Source organism: Alligator mississippiensis, chromosome 2 (assembly GCF_030867095.1).
Source record: "Alligator mississippiensis isolate rAllMis1 chromosome 2, rAllMis1, whole genome shotgun sequence".
Taxonomy (NCBI): domain Eukaryota; kingdom Metazoa; phylum Chordata; order Crocodylia; family Alligatoridae; genus Alligator; species Alligator mississippiensis.
In genome coordinates, this window is record NC_081825.1 from 215,874,339 (window position 1) to 215,893,824 (window position 19,486).

Below are 19,486 nucleotides of genomic sequence, written 5' to 3' on the forward strand. Positions count from 1 at the left end.
TTAAGAATGCTTATGTCCCTAGCTATAGTCAACCAGCAGATTCTAAGTAGGATTGCCCATAGCCCATACTTTCAGCTAAGGGGTAAATTCAGTAATATTATCTGCTTGTGAAGGTAGCAGGAAGCAGAGAGAGGGAAGGAGCAGAAATAAGGCTCTGTGTTCTATTTTGGTGCCTCATAGCTATAAAGCTTTAAAAAAAAGGTGAACAGGTTTTCTTTAATTTTTCTGGGTAGACTAGAAGTTCATAGCATCTGATTAAACATTTATAGTATCACCTGCAAAACTTTTTCCTCTCTCTGAAAAAGTTAGTCCCTAAGGGCATTTATACACTTACCTTTGTCTGCTTTGATGCACCGGAAATCCAGCGCGTTGGAGCCGACTTGATTAATTGAGTCTGGAGCGCACAAGCTGACCTACCTGGCACTGTCGCATGTATTTATATAAATGGCAAAATGCACATCAGTGCACAGAAAATGTGTTTTAGTTCAAAAGCACTCCACTGCCATTTTCTCAGTGCTGATGCTCATTTCACAATTTATAAAAATGTGTGTGATGCAGCACCCGGCACTGCGGTACATATATGTGTACAAATGCCCTAAGTTGCCACCCTCCCCTGTCTTCTGCCTCTTAATTCTTTGGACAGTATTCTTATTGGATTGTGTAAGATTTTGAGACTACACAACATAAACTATTGTTCCCTCTTTAGTCTCCAGTTTCTAGAGAAGAAGTACGAGATGACAAGACCACGATAAAGTGCGAGACATCACCACCATCTTCACCTCGATCTCTGCATTTGGACCGAGTCCATAAAGGAGCTTTGCATACAGTGAGCCATGAAGACATCAGGGACATAAGAAAGTAAGCAAAATAAGGTTACAGTAAATAAGATATTGACATTCTGATAATATAATTCAGGTTAAGATTCTTTTATTCCAGTTGACTATAAAGTTATTCAGCCTGTATGTTTTTAAGATTAAACTGGTGAAAAGTAAATCACTAAGCCAGAATAATATACTGACTTGCTAGAATGAATTAATAGTCTCTAGCAAAACCCATAGTTCGGCAGTGGTTTTGTGGGGCAAAGCTTTCTGGTACCAGAGTATTGTCCCGCGTTTTAACATTATGTAAAAATTTTAGAGAAGAAAGGTAGATAAGAAGTGGCATTTCAATTGAGTACGCACATTATTTCTACTTGTTTGTTATAAATTCAATTTACGATCAGTTGGATTTGATAAAGAATTTTGATATTTGGAAAATTACACTACAGATTAATTTTAGAGGATATCTGAATGACCTACAATTTCTTGCCATGATACCTCACAAGAACGGATAAGATGCTTATGTGTTGTTAAGTGTGTGTGCGTGTGTGTAGTCATGCTCCTTTTTAATTTGGTAACTTCTCTGTGGTGATGTTGTAACAAGTTTTTTTTTAAGGGAGATGCACTGAAACTGGTAATTTATAAGGTTGCTTGACAGTGTTTAGCTTGCACAAATACCTCAAATTGTCATCACAAATGTTGAGTAGTGAAAGGTGGGCTGATTTGCTTTTCATTTATTCTCTAAGAACTGAAAGTTTTTTCTTTAAAGTTCAACAGGCTCTCAAGATGGGCAAGTAAGCAACCCCAGCAGCAGTAATAGTAGCCAGGATTCTCTTCACAAAGCTCCTAAAAAGAAAGGGATCAAATCCTCTATTGGTCGCTTGTTTGGTAAGAAAGAAAAGGGTCGGCCCGGACAAACCAGCAAAGAATCATTGGGACAAGGTTGGTTTATGTTCTAACTTGCATTTATCAATAATGTAAGGGGAAGAACAAGATTAAAATGTTCACTGCAAAAAAGTTAATGTGTTCCCTTAAGTAATGTTTGTGTGGTTTTTATGCATTTATGTTCTTCAAAGAGAGATCAGCATGAATCCAATTTTCCTCATGTGCAAAAACTCAAAACAATCTCTGTTTTTGAGAATAGCAGTCTCTCAGGACCAGTTGTGTATATATGTGGGGATATCAATAATAGAGTAGTTACCACCCTCCCTCTTCTTTTCAACAGCAGATAAAGAGAACCTGCATCATCTCACACTTATTATTGGTTTTTGAGTTTCAAAATGAATGTTTTTGTGAAGAACAAATGGAAAAGAATTTCTGTTTGTTTCTTTTTCTTGGATGTTCCAAGAACAGAAAAAAAGGATGGGGAGACCCTCCTATAACCCTTCTGTATTAGTCTGAGATGCTTTACGCACCAGTCATCTGCATGGCATGCTTGAAGACCAGCAGGAGTTGATCTGTGTCCTAAACTGAACATAGCTCTGGTTTCATCAAGGAAAAAAGGTATTAAAGGATGCCAGTTCTACTCATGCTGACAAAAGATCCAACCAGTATCTGTGCTTGCTGTTTTGCTGAGTGCATCAGCACCAACTGGGGATGTTGAGGTCCAACATTAATCTGTCCCCTTCGGGTGCAGAGAGGCGCACATACGCATACCCCAACTATAAATGTCTCAGGAGTTAAGTATTTCTCCGAAGGCTATCCATGCAAACCCACCTTGATACTGAAGCAAGGGTGCAGCCACATAGAGGGTAAAGAGAATGCATGTATTGGCACTAATGGTGATGCAAGGATCTGCCAGCCAACAGTGTACTTTTAGGCACTATGTTTGGCTTCTCATCATTGAACTGGCATTGAATCTACATCCAGTGGCACCTGTACAGTCAGATTCTGTTCCACTATTCCTCATTTTCAAGCACACACACAAATGCCCCATAACACTGACAGTACAGGAGCCAACCACAGTGTGGCCTGTATTGGTTCAGTTTAACCACAGTAGACATACTGGCCCTATTGGGGTTGTCTTTTCAAAAGGTCCTGAAGTGTAGACCCATCACATGTTGAGAGAGAGGTTTAATATTAATAGCTAGGTCCTTGCACTAGGACTTGTCAGTGTTGAAACAGAAGTGGCTTTAGATCACATCTCAGTTGCCCTCCTTTATATAAGAAATCCTGATTTATTTTTGTTGTTGTTTCCTCTGAGACCGCTGTCAATTTGGGCCTTGCAGGATTATTTTTAAGGATAGCAGAAGCCTTGGACATCTAGACTATGATCCAAGAGAATGAGCATAAACCATTTAGCATCCTTGGTGCCAATGAACATTTCTTCTCCAAGATGGTCAAGACAAGGCACAGTTGAAGAACTTTTGTTGGACAAACTCCTGTTGCTCTGAGTATCCATCTCTTGAGGAGCCCAGGAAAGATCAGCCTGCTGCTGCAGCAAGTTCTGAAAGGCTCATCTTAATTTACTTCCTCTACCATGGATGGAAGTTTTGGTGGCTTTCAAGCCAACTGGATTCAGCAAAATAGTCTCTTATGCCTGCATGGAAGATGCATTCTCTCAAAAGAAAAAGCTCACCTTTATTAAGCTCTACCATAAATAATTGCCCAAGATGGTCTTAGATTTCACCTCTGTCAGTCCATCCATATGATTCCCAGTTTTCTTACAAGACCTTCTTTTCTCTTGCGTTGGAATGAACCATATACACTCCAAATGGACAGAATAAAGGCATTTTTGGCAGTTTTCCAAGCTCGTGGCTTTTGCAGAGAGCATTTCCTCTGATTGTATCTATATCCAGAGATCATCTAAATGGTTCTTAGACTGTATTAGGATGAGAGAGCAAATGAGTATGCTCAAGGATATTGTCAAAGCACGTTCAGCCAAGGCTTGCACAGCATCTGCAGTTTCTCTTGCAGATGTTTCAATCTTTGAAACTTTGTAGTGCTGCTATCTGGAACTTCAGCCAAAGCATTTATATTGCATTAGAATATCCTGGAGAGTGTGAGGGGCACAGGCTGTTCAAAAAGAGCCTGATTTTGTATGCTTAGGAGTGCACATCAGGAATCAAATCTGTGTGGATAGCTCTATCTCAAAGAACCAGAGTTCCTGTAGGCAAGTAATTTCTTTTTTGACTGATTTGACTTTTAGGACCCTGCAGGACAAGAAAAAGATCTCTTATTGAATATCCTTTTTTTTTTTCCAAAAAAAAAAAAAATTTTTCTTTAGCATGCAAACTTTAATGAAAAATCAGAGATGCTGCTAGAAACATAATTGGATGCCTACTGCGTACTAATTTTGCAAAGAACTAATTACTTTGTTTAATTTGATAATTCTGGTTTACAACTGCAAGCATGTTAGCAATAGCAAAATCTGAAAAAAGTTTTTCTTTCTTTCTTTTTTGTAGTTGGCATGGCAGAAGCAGATAATTCATCTCAGGATGCCTTAGGACTCAACAAACTTGGGGGACAGGCAGAAAAAAACAGGAAACTACAGAAAAAGTAAGTTAATCTTTTTCCCCTTTTGCTGCAATGAAATCCCATGACAATCCATGTAAAAGTGCCTTTATAAATAGTATGCCTCATCGTATAAGGACCCCTTTTTTTTTTTTACCTGCATCCCAATATAGGGTATTTAAAAATGTTATGGTCTTGGCAAACTTGAAATGGGATCTTTCAGCACTGAAAAGCGCTACTGTAAAAAAAAAAAAAATAAAAAAATTAAAAAAAAATGGCGAATTAATTTTGAAAGTAAAATTGGACTTAAAAGCATCTACATACAGTGGTTTGTTACCTTAGATTTATACTCCCGGAGTTCATCCCTATATCTGCAAGAATCTCTTTGGCTGCCCAGCTGAGAGCTGCAAAATGTAAATGTGCCTTTTTTTTTGAGAACAACTAAATTCCTAGTATAGACAACATGAGATGATGCCTAGTCCATATAACACCTGATTTCTTTCTAATAATTGACTGTGCAACAGTTAACTTTACTGTCATAACAGCTTCTTCATTTTGTCTACTCACTAACTTTTAAAATTCTACCTTTGGCAGTTCTCATATTTTTATGTTTGCACTCTTTTTAATGGCTTGTATAAAAAGTGATTTTTTTTTTAATCGGTGATATCATCTGCCCCTGAATTTCTTTATTTAATTTACAGAGCATTTCTTTCCTAATAGTCTCTCCCGGATTTTAAATTTTAAATGACATTTGTTTTTGCTAGTCATTGGAATCTTTCCAATATGTGCTGAACTGCAGAGACTTTCTTGAAGTTTACTTTCTGAAGATGCACTGCATCCATCTTTATCATGTTAAGAACAGCAACAAAGTAAGCAAAGACTAAGAATACAGAAAGTAAATGAGAATTTTTAAATCGTATTCTTCTGTAAGATAATACTCAACTGGTAGAATTAAAAGCTTCTGAACCCTTTTGAGCAGATTCCGTGGATCCTTCCCACTGACCTAGTTAACAAGGTGTTAGTTGACTGTAACTGAGTTGTATATTTCGAAATCGAGACCATGCACCCCTACATAGATTGTTACTGGTTTTAGTTGACCCAAATACAGTAGCTTTCTCGGTCAGCAACTGAGGCCCCTGACAGATGATTAAATAATCACACAAGTAGAATCTGAGAGATTTTATACCAAATCCCAAAAATCACATGATCTGCCATGCCAGATATTCATGGCAGGATGCGTTATTTTTAGGATCAAGCATAAAATTCTTTAAATGACAATTGCATGACTGTCAGCTCTGGGGATACTCCCATTCAGATCCCTATGATCAGCTGATGTCAGGATTGGGCATGGGGTAGCCTTCAAGTCTGAGATAACCATTCCATGGCTGATCCCTGAGATCTGAACCAGGACACGGGGCTGCCTGACCCAGTGGAAGGATTTCCACCTCTGCCCATGCCAACACAGTTCCTGCCTTCCTTCGCAGCTCTGCATGTTAATCATGTACCTCAGTTGCACCAAAAATGTGATGTCTGCTAAGGCTGTAACCTAATTAAAGATCAGGTGTAAATCTGAAAGTCTTCTCTATTTATCTTTAGAAATAATAGAAAAATCAAATGTGCTTCCTTTTATACATTTATTATTTTTAAATACAGTGGCTTTTCTAAGGCTGAAAATATTCAAGTTCCTTAGCAAATGCAGAAAGCTTTATGCTTGCTTTGTCAAGACTGTTGGTAATATTTAAAAAAAACTTCTGTGCCAAGCATTTTTTGTTTGAGGTTAAAGACATGATACATTGCTCTTAAAACTGCCTTGATGCAAGGAACCGTTTCCTCTCCCACCCTCTAACCTCCCCACCCTTCCCTCATACTACTACCATAGCTGTTCCTATTTGTTTTGGGGGGGGGGATTTGAGAAGTTTCCTTATTTTAGGGTTCCCCACCACTTAAAACACCCAGGAATAATAATACAGGCAGCTGTTTATATCAGGGATGTATCATCAGCCATTTGTCATCCTGCTAGATTTCAGTGGTAAAGGCATTGGTTATCTTGTGTTAATTGTGCTGGCTATTTTGGCCAGGCTCAGCAGTTTTACTGCTAATAACAGCTGTGTGGTTTTACCATCCAACTCCATAGTTGGACTGTAGTTCTCGCTTCGAGCGTGGAATCGCACTTAGAACATGAACATTTTTTTTTCAGGGTCATATTATTACTATTCTGCTTGGCCTCTAGTTAAAAATAAACAAAAGCCACAAGAAAAAGATTTCTAGGAAAAATCTCAGAACTTTCTTTTGCAAATGAATGTGTCTTTAGTGTTGTCATTATTTTAAAACTACTTATTGTGCGGAATAGCAATTACATGTGTAATTTACAAATGATGAATTATTGTTGGAGGTTCAGTGATTTACCTAAGATCAAACTTCAAGACATTGTGATCTATCTTGTACTAGAATTCTTAATTCTGAGCATCCAGTGATGTTAAACAGTGTTATTTGCTTTACTGCTCCATCTAATGTGGGTTTCATAGTGATTTTCATATTAATAAGATGTATTCCTGTAAAATTTTAGGCTATGATAGTAAGATTTTGTTGATGTAAAAAAAAACCCCAATTGTGTAGTTTATTTTTAATTTTACTGCCCGTGAGGGGCAAAGTATAGTACTCTTAGTCCTGTGTGTGCTTAAGATTTAGTATTTTCATAGACCTAGGAAAATAGTTTTTATTCTGTTACAAAATCCTGACAATATGCATTCACTGAATACAAGAAAGAAAAATATGTCTGAAATATCAAAAGACTATCCTGTGTTGGCTTTATGGGGATAGTCATGTCACAAAAAACAACAACCATAAACTACCCCCCCCCACCAACTACAATGATTTGCAATTTGCCCTAGCCATTAAAAAAAAAAAAAAAATCTGAGCAAGTTCTCAAGGCTAACTGCTCAGTTTCAAAAACATAATTGGTGAATAATATCAGACTGGGTCAACAACTTTTTCCACATTGCATTTTAAAAATAATTTATAAACATAAGTAACACCTTTAGGCAGAAGGGTAGCCAGGCAGCTCTGCCCCTTGGGCAGCTGCTCAACTATTGGAATAGCAGTGGCTTTTGCAGTGCTGATCACAGAGGCACAATTACCTGTCTCCATGGTCGCACCTGTTTTTGCAGCTGTCCTGTCCCACCCCCAAAAGGTGACATATAGGGCTGCTGTCTGAGTCTACTTCCTCTTTCTTCCCCTCAGTTGCACTACTGTCTTCAGAAAGGTAGCTTTTATTAAATGGATTAAGAGTTGTTTATTTTCTGTATCCTAAAATAGACATTAAATATAGTAGTAATCATTAAATAGCTATTTTATATGCATTTTCCCTGCATCATGACATCTTTTTAATTTCTGCATCCACACTCAAATGTGAAGCAGGCTTTGTTACTGCTTTATTTGAAGCCATGCATACAATCCTCTTTTGTATTTAAATTCAGTTACTGTATTTAAATGTTTATATTTTTGTCTGTATTTTGAGTTCAGTTTCATCTTAGTTTTATGTTTTTTCCTTTATTTCTTTTTATTTTTCTTTTGTTTACGATTTGATGTGGTAGTGCAAAATCAGGGTAAGTTTATATTTATTTTATCAGGATTGTTGTGGGTGTATGAGAATTTTTTGTTTGAAAATTATATTCTGGTGTATTAAATGCTCTATTTATTCAGTATATTATGTGCTTTTTGTTTCCCCCACAAAAGGAGATGTTAGGCAGTAAACACTTTGCTAAAGTATTCATAGTGAAAGACCAATGATACTTAATCAAATGGCTTTATAATATTTCTGTCAATATCTTGTCTTACACTGTGAAGTATTTGCTATTTAATTTAAATTATTATACAGCATTATTTAAAACTTGAACTTCAGTTGTATTTTGGAAAGCTGTTTAATAGTACTAGATTTTTTTTTCATTTTTCAATGTTAGGGCTGTCTATTTGTAAATTGGGCTATTGTGCTTTATCGCATAAGAACTTAATGCTTTTCCTGCTCAATCCACATTGTAATAAAAAAACATAATACCCATGTTACCCTCCATTCTGCAAGTGAGACTAATTTTAATTCCTTATTTATAATAATTTGACAGCTATATTCATGTACATTTATTAAGTATGCATAACAGTAGCATAAGATTATTGGAAAGTTATTCAATAGGAAACACAGGGATTTTATAATCTCCTGGTGACTTTATTTTAACTTTTATGTCCTAATTTGAAAGTCCTGAAAGGTTGGGTTTTCATAAAGAAAGGTAACCTTATAAAGGGAGAGCGATACGTTTATGGGGCAATACATAACTAATTAAACATATTTGGAAAATCATATGGTTTGGAATAGTAACTGGACTTGAGGCATAATGTCAGGCTTTATTCTTTGTTCTTAAAGTCGATTCTTTAATTAATTGCATACCAGTTACTGTAGCCATCTAAGAACAAGGTCCTCCTGGGGAGCCTATAGTCTGTAGATGAAAAGACATGGGAGGAACATAAAATAAGTGATGGCAGCTTCTGTTTTTCATGTGGGATAGTCTTTTTGTCTACTGGAATTCCTAAGATGTTGATATGTGAAGCTTCTGTGTACCCCGAGCATAATTATGTTATAATGTGTTTCTAATTTAAAATAATCTTATGATATGTAAAACTACAAGAGTCTATAAGTAAGCTCTCTCAAAATCTGTCTAGTGTGGTAATCTTCTAAAACCTCTGACTTTTTCATAGTTCTTTAAGTGTGGACACTGCTGTTGACTTTAATAGTTAAAAATAGAAAGAGTGAAGAAATACTGCATCTTGCTGTTGCAAACTTTATTTTCAATACTATGCTAGAGGCAGATAAATAACTAGTATAGTATGGTTCAGTCCTTGGACCTGTACTCTTCAATATCTTCATTGGTGACTTGGATGTAGCTGTGAAGTGTACTCTGTCCAAGTTTGTGGACAGTACTAAATTGTGGGGTGAAGTGCACACTCCGGAGGTTAGGGAATGATTGCAGGCAGACCTGGACAGGTTGGAAAAGCAGGCAGAACACAGTAGGATGCAGTACAACAAGGACAAGTGCAGAGTGCTGCACCTAGGGTGCAAAAATATCTAGCACACCTACTGGCCGGGAAGAGACCCTCTCAGCAGCACAGAAGTGGAAAGGGATCTCAGGGTCATAATGGATTCCAAGATGAACATGAGTCATCAGTATGATGAAATCATCAGCAAAGCTTACCACACTTTATCATGAATCAGCACATACATGACAAATAAAACCAAGGAGGTGATACTTCCCCTCTATGCGGCATTGGTCAGATCGTAGTTGGAGTACTGCATCCAGTTTTGGGTGCTATACTTCAAGAAGGATGTTGATAGACTTGAGAGGGTCTGGAGCAGAACCACTCGTGTGGTTGGGGCTTACAGAACAAGCCCTGTGAGGAGAGACTGAGGGACCTGGATCTCTTCAGACTCCTCAAGAGAAGGCTGAGAGGTGATCTTGTGGCTGCCTACAAATTCATTAGGGGGACGCAGCAAGGGATTGGAGATGCTCTGTTCAGCAGGGCACCTCTTGGGGTAGCAACAGACAATGGTCACAAACTGGCAGAGAGCAGATTTAGGCTAGATATCAGGAAAAACTTCTTCACAGTAAGGATGCCAAAATTTGGAATGGGCTTCCAAGGGAGGTGGTGCTCTCCCCTACTTCTGGGGTCTTTAAGAGAAGGCTGGATAGGCATCTGGCTGGGGTCATCTGAGCCCAGCACTCTCCTGCCTAGGTAGGGGGTCAGACTCAATGATCTGTTGAGGTCCCTTCTGACCCTAGCATCTATGAAACTAAAGAAATTTCTGGGTGAAATATTTATATTTTAAAAATAAATAAAATGCATAAATACACGAACAGGAGTTGCCTGACCTTTATAAGCTGGGATGACCAAGGAAGAGGGAAAATAACTGAAGTGTTTTAGCACAAGTCCTCAAATAAGACCTAGCTCTAATTTGGAGGGGGAGAGGAAAAACTTACACCATCAACTCCTAGAGTCATGCTGTCAGCCCAGATTTAAATTTTCGTTTGATTTTTTTTTTTTTCTTCACTTTTACTTTTATGCAGGTACTTGGCACTATTTACATGTAATCATTTTCACATGACAGATATCTTCCTGTCTGCCTGGGTTTTAGTCATGATAGAAGGTGATTGCCACCTTTTGCAACCCCTTCAGCTGTCCTTGTAGCTCATACAATGCATTTATGGATATTTAAATACAAATAATTAAGATTATACTGTTCATTCTATGTTCATAGTTTCCCTGCAGAGGAGAAACCACTACTATAGTCTTAACATTTTAAAACTGAATCTCATTATATAAGGTGTTACATAAGTTTCCCCAGGTAAAAAATATAACTGTAGTGAAATCATACCTGGAACTACTTCTCTGGATATTGTTTTCACAAATACTGGTTTACAGTTACTTTAATATAGACATTAGAATCCTTGACTAGTCCACCTTATTCATTTTTTTTTTTTTTTTACTCTTTTAAAACCAAGTATATTAGCATTTAAATGCTAAACAGATTTGTCCAAATTGTGCTTTCAGATGCATAAAAATTCTCCCCTGAAGAAATTGCTTTTGGCAGAAAAGGATGTTCATGTGCATCTGACATGTACAATTATAAATTAAAATTAAGAAGCACATCAGATTTTTTTCAGATAATTTACTGAATATTTTAAAATGTAAAGTATTTATTACTAAGACGCTATACTAAGAGCAATATATTGTATTAGTGAATCACAGTAATCTTTTACAAGGGAATAAAGCAGTTTTGCTGCACTAAGAGTATGTTATCTCTATTTTAAATGTCTGACCAGTGTCTCACTAGAATGGATTAGTGGCTCTCAGCCTTTGATATCAGTAGTCCTTGTAATCCGCCTCACAATTAATTGAGACCCCCCCTCACTTAGAAATAGGGTAAGAGGATTGTGGCCCTCTGTGTCAACATTGAGGATCTTTCAGTTCCAAAAAGTAGGATGCAGTATTTCGGAAATTTCATCTCTGATAACGTTATAAAATGATGCATGCAATTCAGCATTTGTTATGACTGGCTCTTCCTGAGGCTATTTAAGTTAACTAAAAAGATTACTAAAAGAAGAAAAAAAGTGAAGGAGGAAAATAATTTGTGAATCAGTGAAATGCATTTAAATTTAGTATTCACCCTAATATATTCTGTTCCTTATAATAATTACTCCTATATTTTAGGCATGAATTGCTTGAGGAAGCTAGAAGGCAAGGTCTACCTTTTGCACAATGGGACGGACCTACTGTAGTTGTGTGGTTAGAGGTAAACAATCCCTTTTAAATGTAAACTATTCTATGTAATCTTGTAGCATAAGATTTGGGGGAAAAATATAAAATTCCATTTGTATCCTATTTTTTGTTTGCCAGTTATGGGTGGGAATGCCAGCGTGGTATGTGGCTGCTTGTCGAGCAAATGTGAAAAGTGGTGCTATCATGTCAGCCTTGTCTGATACAGAAATACAGCGTGAAATTGGAATCAGTAATCCTCTACACAGATTGAAACTGAGGCTTGCCATTCAAGAGATCATGTCCCTAACAAGTCCGTCTGCCCCTCCTACATCACGAACGGTAAGAATCATTGGAACTAACTTAATATATTGTAGGAGAAAAATCATTATTGAAACAGAAGAAAACATATTTTACTTTAGTAAACATTGGGGCTTCATAAATTAAATTGAGCAGCAGCACAGGTAGATCATTTTCTTTTTCATGTCAAATAACAGTTGTAAGATTTGATAATCTGTTCATTGCTAAAATGTTTAGTAATGTAAAGCAAATGCTATATAGTACTGTAGAAATAAATAAAGAAATATATTGGATTTTTAGTAGGTGCGCAGGTGGTTGGTTTTCAGCTCAGCATGGCTACATTTGTCAGTGTCCGCTGAAGTATTTAGAAAGTGTGTAATTTGACAAGTTTATTTTGCAAATATTGTTGGCCAAAATAAACTGTAAATAAAGGAGAGAATTTTAGTTTGGGATCTCAGAAAGATAGTGATATCAAAGTGTATGTGGTTCAGAAAATAAACTACTAAGTGAACAAAAGGTCTGATACAATTTTGAGTCATGAAAGCATCTCAGTCCCAGGTTATTTTTGCTCTGATCCTACAAACTGTATCATGTAGATAAACCCTTGTTGACTGCAGTGTCCCATATCTGGACATGGCTTCAATATCCTATAAGGAAATAAACAACTGCTGCAGAGAAATTTGTTCGTGCAGCTGCTACCAACTTCTAACAAAAGTAGAACAGTTTATCAGAAGACGAGAGTTACTAAACACTGTTTTCCATAATGCCACAGTGTATCTGAAAATATAAACAGTTCTCCAATTATTAGTGTAGATTCTTCATAGGTGATTCCAATTAGATAAAAATTTGCTAATAGATTTATACAGATATGGAAGAACTGCAGTAATAATTGCATCTTGGCTTTTTGACCAAGATCAAGTTACATTGCTGTATATGACAACACTAGATTCTCAAATGAGTTAGGTGCAATCTCATGCAGGGTCTCATCATGCATTCTTACCACACCTGATCTTCTGTTCACTGTAAAGGCGATTTGTATAGGTCCTGAGTTCAGAGGATTAATTTGACTTTATTGTATTGTTTTTTCTGTAAACCTTTGAATGGAGTGCCTACCTGTGTGGAAAGCCAAAATTGTTTATTTATTGATAATTTTGGTAAAGTGCATGTGACACATCTAGTAGATCAAAACCTGTCTTCCTAGTGAAAAGGTTGAATAAAAGAAAGCTTACGAATGTACAGAGGTAGAAGAATCTGTTGCTTGAGTTTTGTTAGAATATTGGCCAGAGGCACACTGACAGAAATTGTATAGTTAAGAACAAATAGATGATAAAATGAGGGCAGGAATTATTTAGATGCTTTTGATTTTTTTTTTTTGCATAACACTATATAACTAAGTATGCAGTGCTATCCAAAATATCATTTTGGATTGTGTTGCTATGAGCCAGCTAATTTAGAACGAGTTTAGGTCAGTGTATATCTTAGATTGCAGTAGTTGTCAGAATTTATGATTCCATTGGTAAAATCTGCTTAATGCATTCCATGGTTTGTTAAATGATCTCTGAAGGGAGGTGTCCATGTCAGTGGGCTTTTATTCTTCATTATCATTTTAAATAAATTTTAAATGTAAAACTTCAGAAAGCATTGCTTTTGCCCATGCCTGCTCCTTATATGTACCTATTGCTTATATATTCTGCAACCTTTCCTCTTTTGTTACTGCTGTCCTTTCATTGGATGTGATTGATTCACTGTGGGGTCATATTAGACCACGGGAAATGTCTGGGTAACACATGAAGAAATGGAAAATCTTACAGCCACACCACAAACGGTTAGTTACAGCACTGCCACTTCTGTTCTTTACAGTGCTTTTCCCACTTTTTTGAATGCTTGAATCGTCTCTCTCTTAATCTCTTAAAATAATAGCAGTTTTAAAGCAAGTTAAATTCTTTAGGATTATAACTTTCTTTAGTTACTAACCTTGTGTGAAATTATAAATTGCATCATGTTACGCTTTTTCAGTAGGGGAAAAAAAAATCTCAATTCTTAACATAGGCAAAATGTTTGGAGAACTCTTTCTAGATTTCATAAGCGGGGATTACCAAATTCTTTACTTATTGTGCTATGGAGGCTGGTTCAGTGATTTGCAAACATCTTTTTTTTCCTTTACAGAAAACCTAATCAGTGCAAGGGTTTTCCGACTTCCATGAAAACTGATTTTTGGGGGGTTTTGTTTTTAATGCATGGTACTTGCATTCTTTAGCTCTTTTTAGTGCGTCTCATAGTTGATTCAGTTCTACTGCACCCTTGAAATAGTTTCATTACTAAATTTAAATACTAACATTTGTGTGTTCTTTTGCTTTTCTAACCACATAACATCAGGAAGATGAGGAGGGAAGCTGGGCTCAGGTTGGAAATTTTACACAATATATTATACTATATAAGTAAACCATCATATGCAATTAGAGCACGAAAAATCTTTATTTTGGTGTGTATTTTTATAATATAGTTTTTATTGATAGTAAGCTTTTAAAATATCAATGCATATGTGAAAAACTCTACTAGTGAGTCATCAAGGTATGTTATAGTTCTTTAAGACTTGCCAACACATCATGCTAAAATTTGAAAAACTGGGGGCGGGAGTTAATTGCAATGCAGTGGGCACCACAGAGGCTATAAATAAAAAAATATATATTGTGTTTCCTCTTATCACTAAAACTACTGAATAAAACATTAAACATCCTGCTATTGTTAGAATGTTTGCATTTAGCTTTATTGGACCAGTCTATAAGTAGGATAGCTCTTGGGCAGGTTCTTGGGCATCAAGTACCTTTACTCAGGAAGTGCAACCTGAGGAAGGGCATTTAATACTTAAAATATTGTCCAGCAGTTCTCTCAGCTAAGTAGTTGGTCCAGTAAAATATGCCACACACGCATCTGTGCCTCAGATACTTCCTGGCCCATTATGGCTATAACAGCACTCCAACCCCACTGTTATCGTTAGTCATCTGATGTACTTGTTCTCTAGTTTGCAATATTGCAGAAAATAGGAAAACTATTACATACCTGACGTCTGTGACATTGGATTTGTTTTGTTGTTCAAACCACAATGTTAGAAACAAAATAACTTTGGTCTCTAAAACCTGAAGGCTTGTGGCAGGTTAATGGTTCAAGGAAAATACCTGCCTGCTATAGGAGCCCTATTCAGCCTCATCACTAGCATAATCACCATCCTTAAGAGATGCTCAGCAGTCCAAGCCCAGCATATTTTTGTGTTACCTGTGTAGTCCATCTTGGATAACTGTTTTGCCTTAAAGCTCTGATAAATCCTCTTTGTACCTTTTAAAGTAAGGATGGATAAGTGTCCAGAAGTATAGTCAATCCTCCTTTATGTATAAGAAATGGTAAATTTTGTAATTGACAAAGGCTTCTGTCTGTGGAATCAGAAAAAATATATGCCTTAAACTTTGATTATTTTAGTTATAAGATGACATAACCGCTTTGTGTAGAATTGCTGGCTCGGTACAGTAGAACAGATAAGGGCAAGTGTTTGTTCTTTGTAACTCTTCTGCAAATGCTTCGCTCACCGCAGCCTTGAAGGTAGAAAAAAAAAGTATGTACAAAGTAGATTTCCAGGTGCAAGAAGGAGGTTTGTGAACTAACCCTACCTCCCCCATAATTCCCATCCTGATAACAGCAAAGAAATAATGAAGTAATATTATAGCCGCTTTTCATGCTAATTTCACTATATGATCACGTGAGTTGTAAGCGACTGTTAAAAAGTATATAAGCCTCCTGATTTTGCTCTTGGGGGGGGACCCCTTCCAAGTGCTTGGGAAATCCATGTCACTTTGGAACTCCCCCTACAGCTGTAGTTTCTTTTGAATAAAAGCTTCTGCTGACCTGACCCAAAAGTACTCTGTGTGTGTTTCCACGACATGTCTGACCCATATCTTTGAATTGTACTGTATCTCATTTCCTGGCTAGACTAGCATAGTGTTCTTATGGAAATGATAATACTGTATTTAGTTGAATACAAGATGAGCCCTTCCCCACCCAGGGCTTTTTCACCCTGGGGGGAAAAAGCCTGTTTGCTTATATCTACATGCAAAGAAACCCCATTTCACACTTTGCCTAGCCTTAAACTACTGCCAAAAGCAGCATTTGCTTAGTAATGGAAACCAACCATAAAGTTGATTGAATGCAGTCCACACTGTCCATGTCTGTAAAACACATGGCCATGTCCCACATGGGTGGGAATTCCCTCCACAGGGAACTAGCACCAGGCCTGGAGGTACTACAATACCAGGCCAGCACCAGAAGGACCAGAGGCAGCCTTTCCTTGGTGCAAAAATGCTACATTGGATCTTAGCTGATAGGTCAAGAAGCCAATGGTAATGTACCACAAGGATAAGTTAGCGCAGCCCATCTGAATAAGATGAATGATAGTTGCCATTGAGCATACTCCCCTTCATTGCTGACTCTTTTCCAAGTCACGGTGAGCCACTACATTAAATATCTTTTGCCTTCCTCTTCACAGCTGAGCTGTGCCTTTCCCTTTTCCCATGATTCCAGTTTTTTTCACCAGCTTGCAAAGTCTGACAAACATCACTGAATGGGGTCCCAAACAGTTCACCCAGAATACCTCTGTCACCTCCTTAGCCTATCACATTTGATTAGTGTGGCCCTGCCCTCTATAAGGTAGAGCTGGACCAGGTTGCCCTCTGCCACATCTGCCTATACATTTTTTGGAGGCTCTTAGGACTTGTGACAAGAACACCTGGTTCTAGTCATGAATGGAGGTGGGGCTAATTGGCAAATGGCTCTTTTGTGGTTGTTATCTGGAGAACACACACATGCTGAGCTGTGGGGTCACCATGACTTAAAATGCTGTTGATTCTGTTGGGGCCTAGCCAGATCTGTATGGTAAATCATGAGCCTTCTGGCTTTGGAATAAGGTTAGGCATCATTTGTATTATATATAAGTAGGTGCCAAAGTGTTACTTAAAAGTGTGCTTCAAGTTTTAGAACAGGTATGCCTCAGGCAGTTTCAAAAAGATAAAATGTATCAATTCTGGAAGAACTAAGTCTGTGGGTACTATATGAAAAATACTAGAGGCATATTTATTTCAAGGCCAGTGTTTTTCAAATTTGCCCCTCACTTCCATGTGCTTGTGGAGAGCAGGATCCGATGGTACGGGGTGGAAAGGGGCTGCAGGAAGAAGTTGGGTGGGAAAAGGTAAATCTGATCCTCCAGATTTGTCCCTCTCCTGCTGCTACAGCAGGGAAGACAACTTCAAGGCCAACCTCCAATAATTTGATTCTGCATCTGGAAACTTATAACCAATTTTATACATTTTGCATTTGTAGAATCCTAATTAGGGTTCATCTTGTATTCAAGTAAATACGGTAGTTCTCATTTTGCCCGTTTCATGAAAGTACATATTGGGGAGTTAGGGGGCAGACTTTTCAAAGGCAGAAGAACATGATTAGTTGTATAATTTCCAGTTGCCTCTGGACATATCTGGAAAACCTTGCAGTGGAACTGTTTAGGACTCTTTCACACCTTGTAGAATAAGGAGTAGCAGTTAAAGTTTTATGAGTCCATAGCATGGTATATCATATGGGGGGTTTGTTTATTTATTTATTTTTAACTAGCATAAATTCCACAAAACTCCTAATATGTTCATATTCCACAGTGAGGTGGTTTTTTTAACTTTGTGATTTGTCATAAGAAATATAAAACTATACTATACCACCTTTATAGAGTTTTTTCAATTTTTTTTCATGAGACATGGTATATTCATCGCTTGTGAAAATAAAGGTCTAGGTTATATTGTCATGATTATATTGTCTGAATTTGAGGAATGTGCAAAAAATTCATGAAAAAGTAACCAGAAATCAATGGAAAGTTTATTGAATATCAATACTCCTTTTTTTCCCTAAGGATTCTTTAATTAAAAAAAAAAAAAAAAAGTAAAGTGGCATATTTCAACTCAACCCTTTCAATAGCTTCTTTTTTTTACAAACTAACAAAGTTAGTTATAAGTTTTGCCTTTCCATTAATTCTGAAATATCAATGGAAAGCATATAGTTAGGATCTTTTTGCCTTTTGAATTGAGTAAATTTACTTTTAAATCTTACCTTTTCAAAAACAGACTTTAGCATATGGTGATATGAACCACGAATGGATTGGTAATGAATGGCTCCCTAGTTTGGGGCTCCCTCAGTATCGCAGCTACTTCATGGAATGTCTCGTTGATGCTAGAATGCTGGATCACTTGACTAAGAAAGATCTCCGTGGGCAGCTTAAAATGGTTGACAGTTTTCACAGGTAAAGAGAAAATAAATATTCATGAGATCACACTCCTCAGTAAATACTTCAGCTGTTATCTGAAATCTATTTTCTTTTCTAAATAGGAATAGTTTCCAGTGTGGTATTATGTGTCTGCGAAGATTAAATTATGACCGAAAAGAACTTGAAAGAAAAAGAGAAGAAAGCCAGAATGAAATAAAAGGTTAATCTCATTATAAGATGACTCAATTTTTATTATTTAAATAAGCACAGTTACTTTAATTTGGAAGGCGTCTCTCTCACAGGGTCATAGAAGTTTCAGGTGCAAGATGTTTGACAGCAGGGTCTTATCATCAACAGTTCCTTGGCTATGGAATCACCCATGTGCACACAGCTGTCAAAACCTGAGCTTTTACTTACTTCAAAAAAAAAACACCCCTTATTGTTCTGAAGGAAATCTGGGATATGTGAACCAAAGAAACATATAACATTTTATTTTAAAAGACATCACCTAAACTGATAGACGTCCCCATTTTTCTGTGTTATGTTTTTCTGTGTTGTTTTGAAATTAACTCTGGATTCTGATGGCTGTGTTACTATTCTTGAATAAGTAACTAGTGCATTAGTGATCTTAATGACAAGCATCTCTGACATTTTTCTATTTGTTGGATTCACTGATGAACATAAAACAGAGGATAGAAGTAGTAAATGGGGCGATGGCTTAAACACTCTCATAAAAGAAAAGAATCTTCCATTTGGAAAGAGGAGAGAGAGTTTTATCTTTTTTCCCCATGCCAAAAGCCTTAACCACCATCTTGGGCATCAGCTATCCAGATTTTCAAACTTTTTCATACCTCCCCTATTGTCAAAAGCCTCAGTTATTACTCTCCAACTCTTCAAATACTTTCTTTTCCTTTCCCTCTTGACGTTCAGAATGACTGTGCATATGTCAGTTGTCAGAATGGGGTTTTCCCCCCTCCCTTTCTCTTTTAAACAGTTTTTAAAATTGGGTATATATTAATAGCAGAATCTTCACAGTAGTTTATTATGAAAGTCCTCCCCAAACTTGAAACATTTTAGGTCATTTTCTTCAGCTTACTATGTGTGATTTTTTTTTTTTAAAGTTCTTTCATCTCCACACTAACTCAGTTACATAAAGTAGAAGTAGCAGAAAGCGACAGATCATATTTAAGGAAGGAACAAAGCATCAACGTTCAGGAAGGGGATGCATAAGAGCTCAGATATATTTAAACAAGTTGTTTCAAATATGCCATGGAATTATATTTATTTAAAAAAAAACAACCAAATTTCCAAGTGTGAACTAAAG

The 19,486-nt window shown here is 36.9% G+C and overlaps 1 protein-coding gene across 5 annotated transcripts in view; it reads left to right on the top strand.

Annotated features, from left to right (window-relative positions):
- The window catches only part of PPFIA1 (PTPRF interacting protein alpha 1), a 106,477-nt gene that overhangs the window by 75,000 nt on the left and 11,991 nt on the right, over positions 1-19,486 (top strand). For 2 of the 5 annotated variants that reach the window (XM_059722739.1, XM_059722740.1), the window contains exons 17-24: positions 707-858; positions 1,588-1,760; positions 4,223-4,316; positions 11,526-11,607; positions 11,712-11,912; positions 13,633-13,695; positions 18,023-18,198; positions 18,285-18,382. In XM_059722739.1, the coding sequence (XP_059578722.1) occupies positions 707-858; positions 1,588-1,760; positions 4,223-4,316; positions 11,526-11,607; positions 11,712-11,912; positions 13,633-13,695; positions 18,023-18,198; positions 18,285-18,382 (1,039 nt within the window). The other 3 variants (XM_059722742.1, XM_059722741.1, XM_006270338.4) reach the window with 3 other exon arrangements.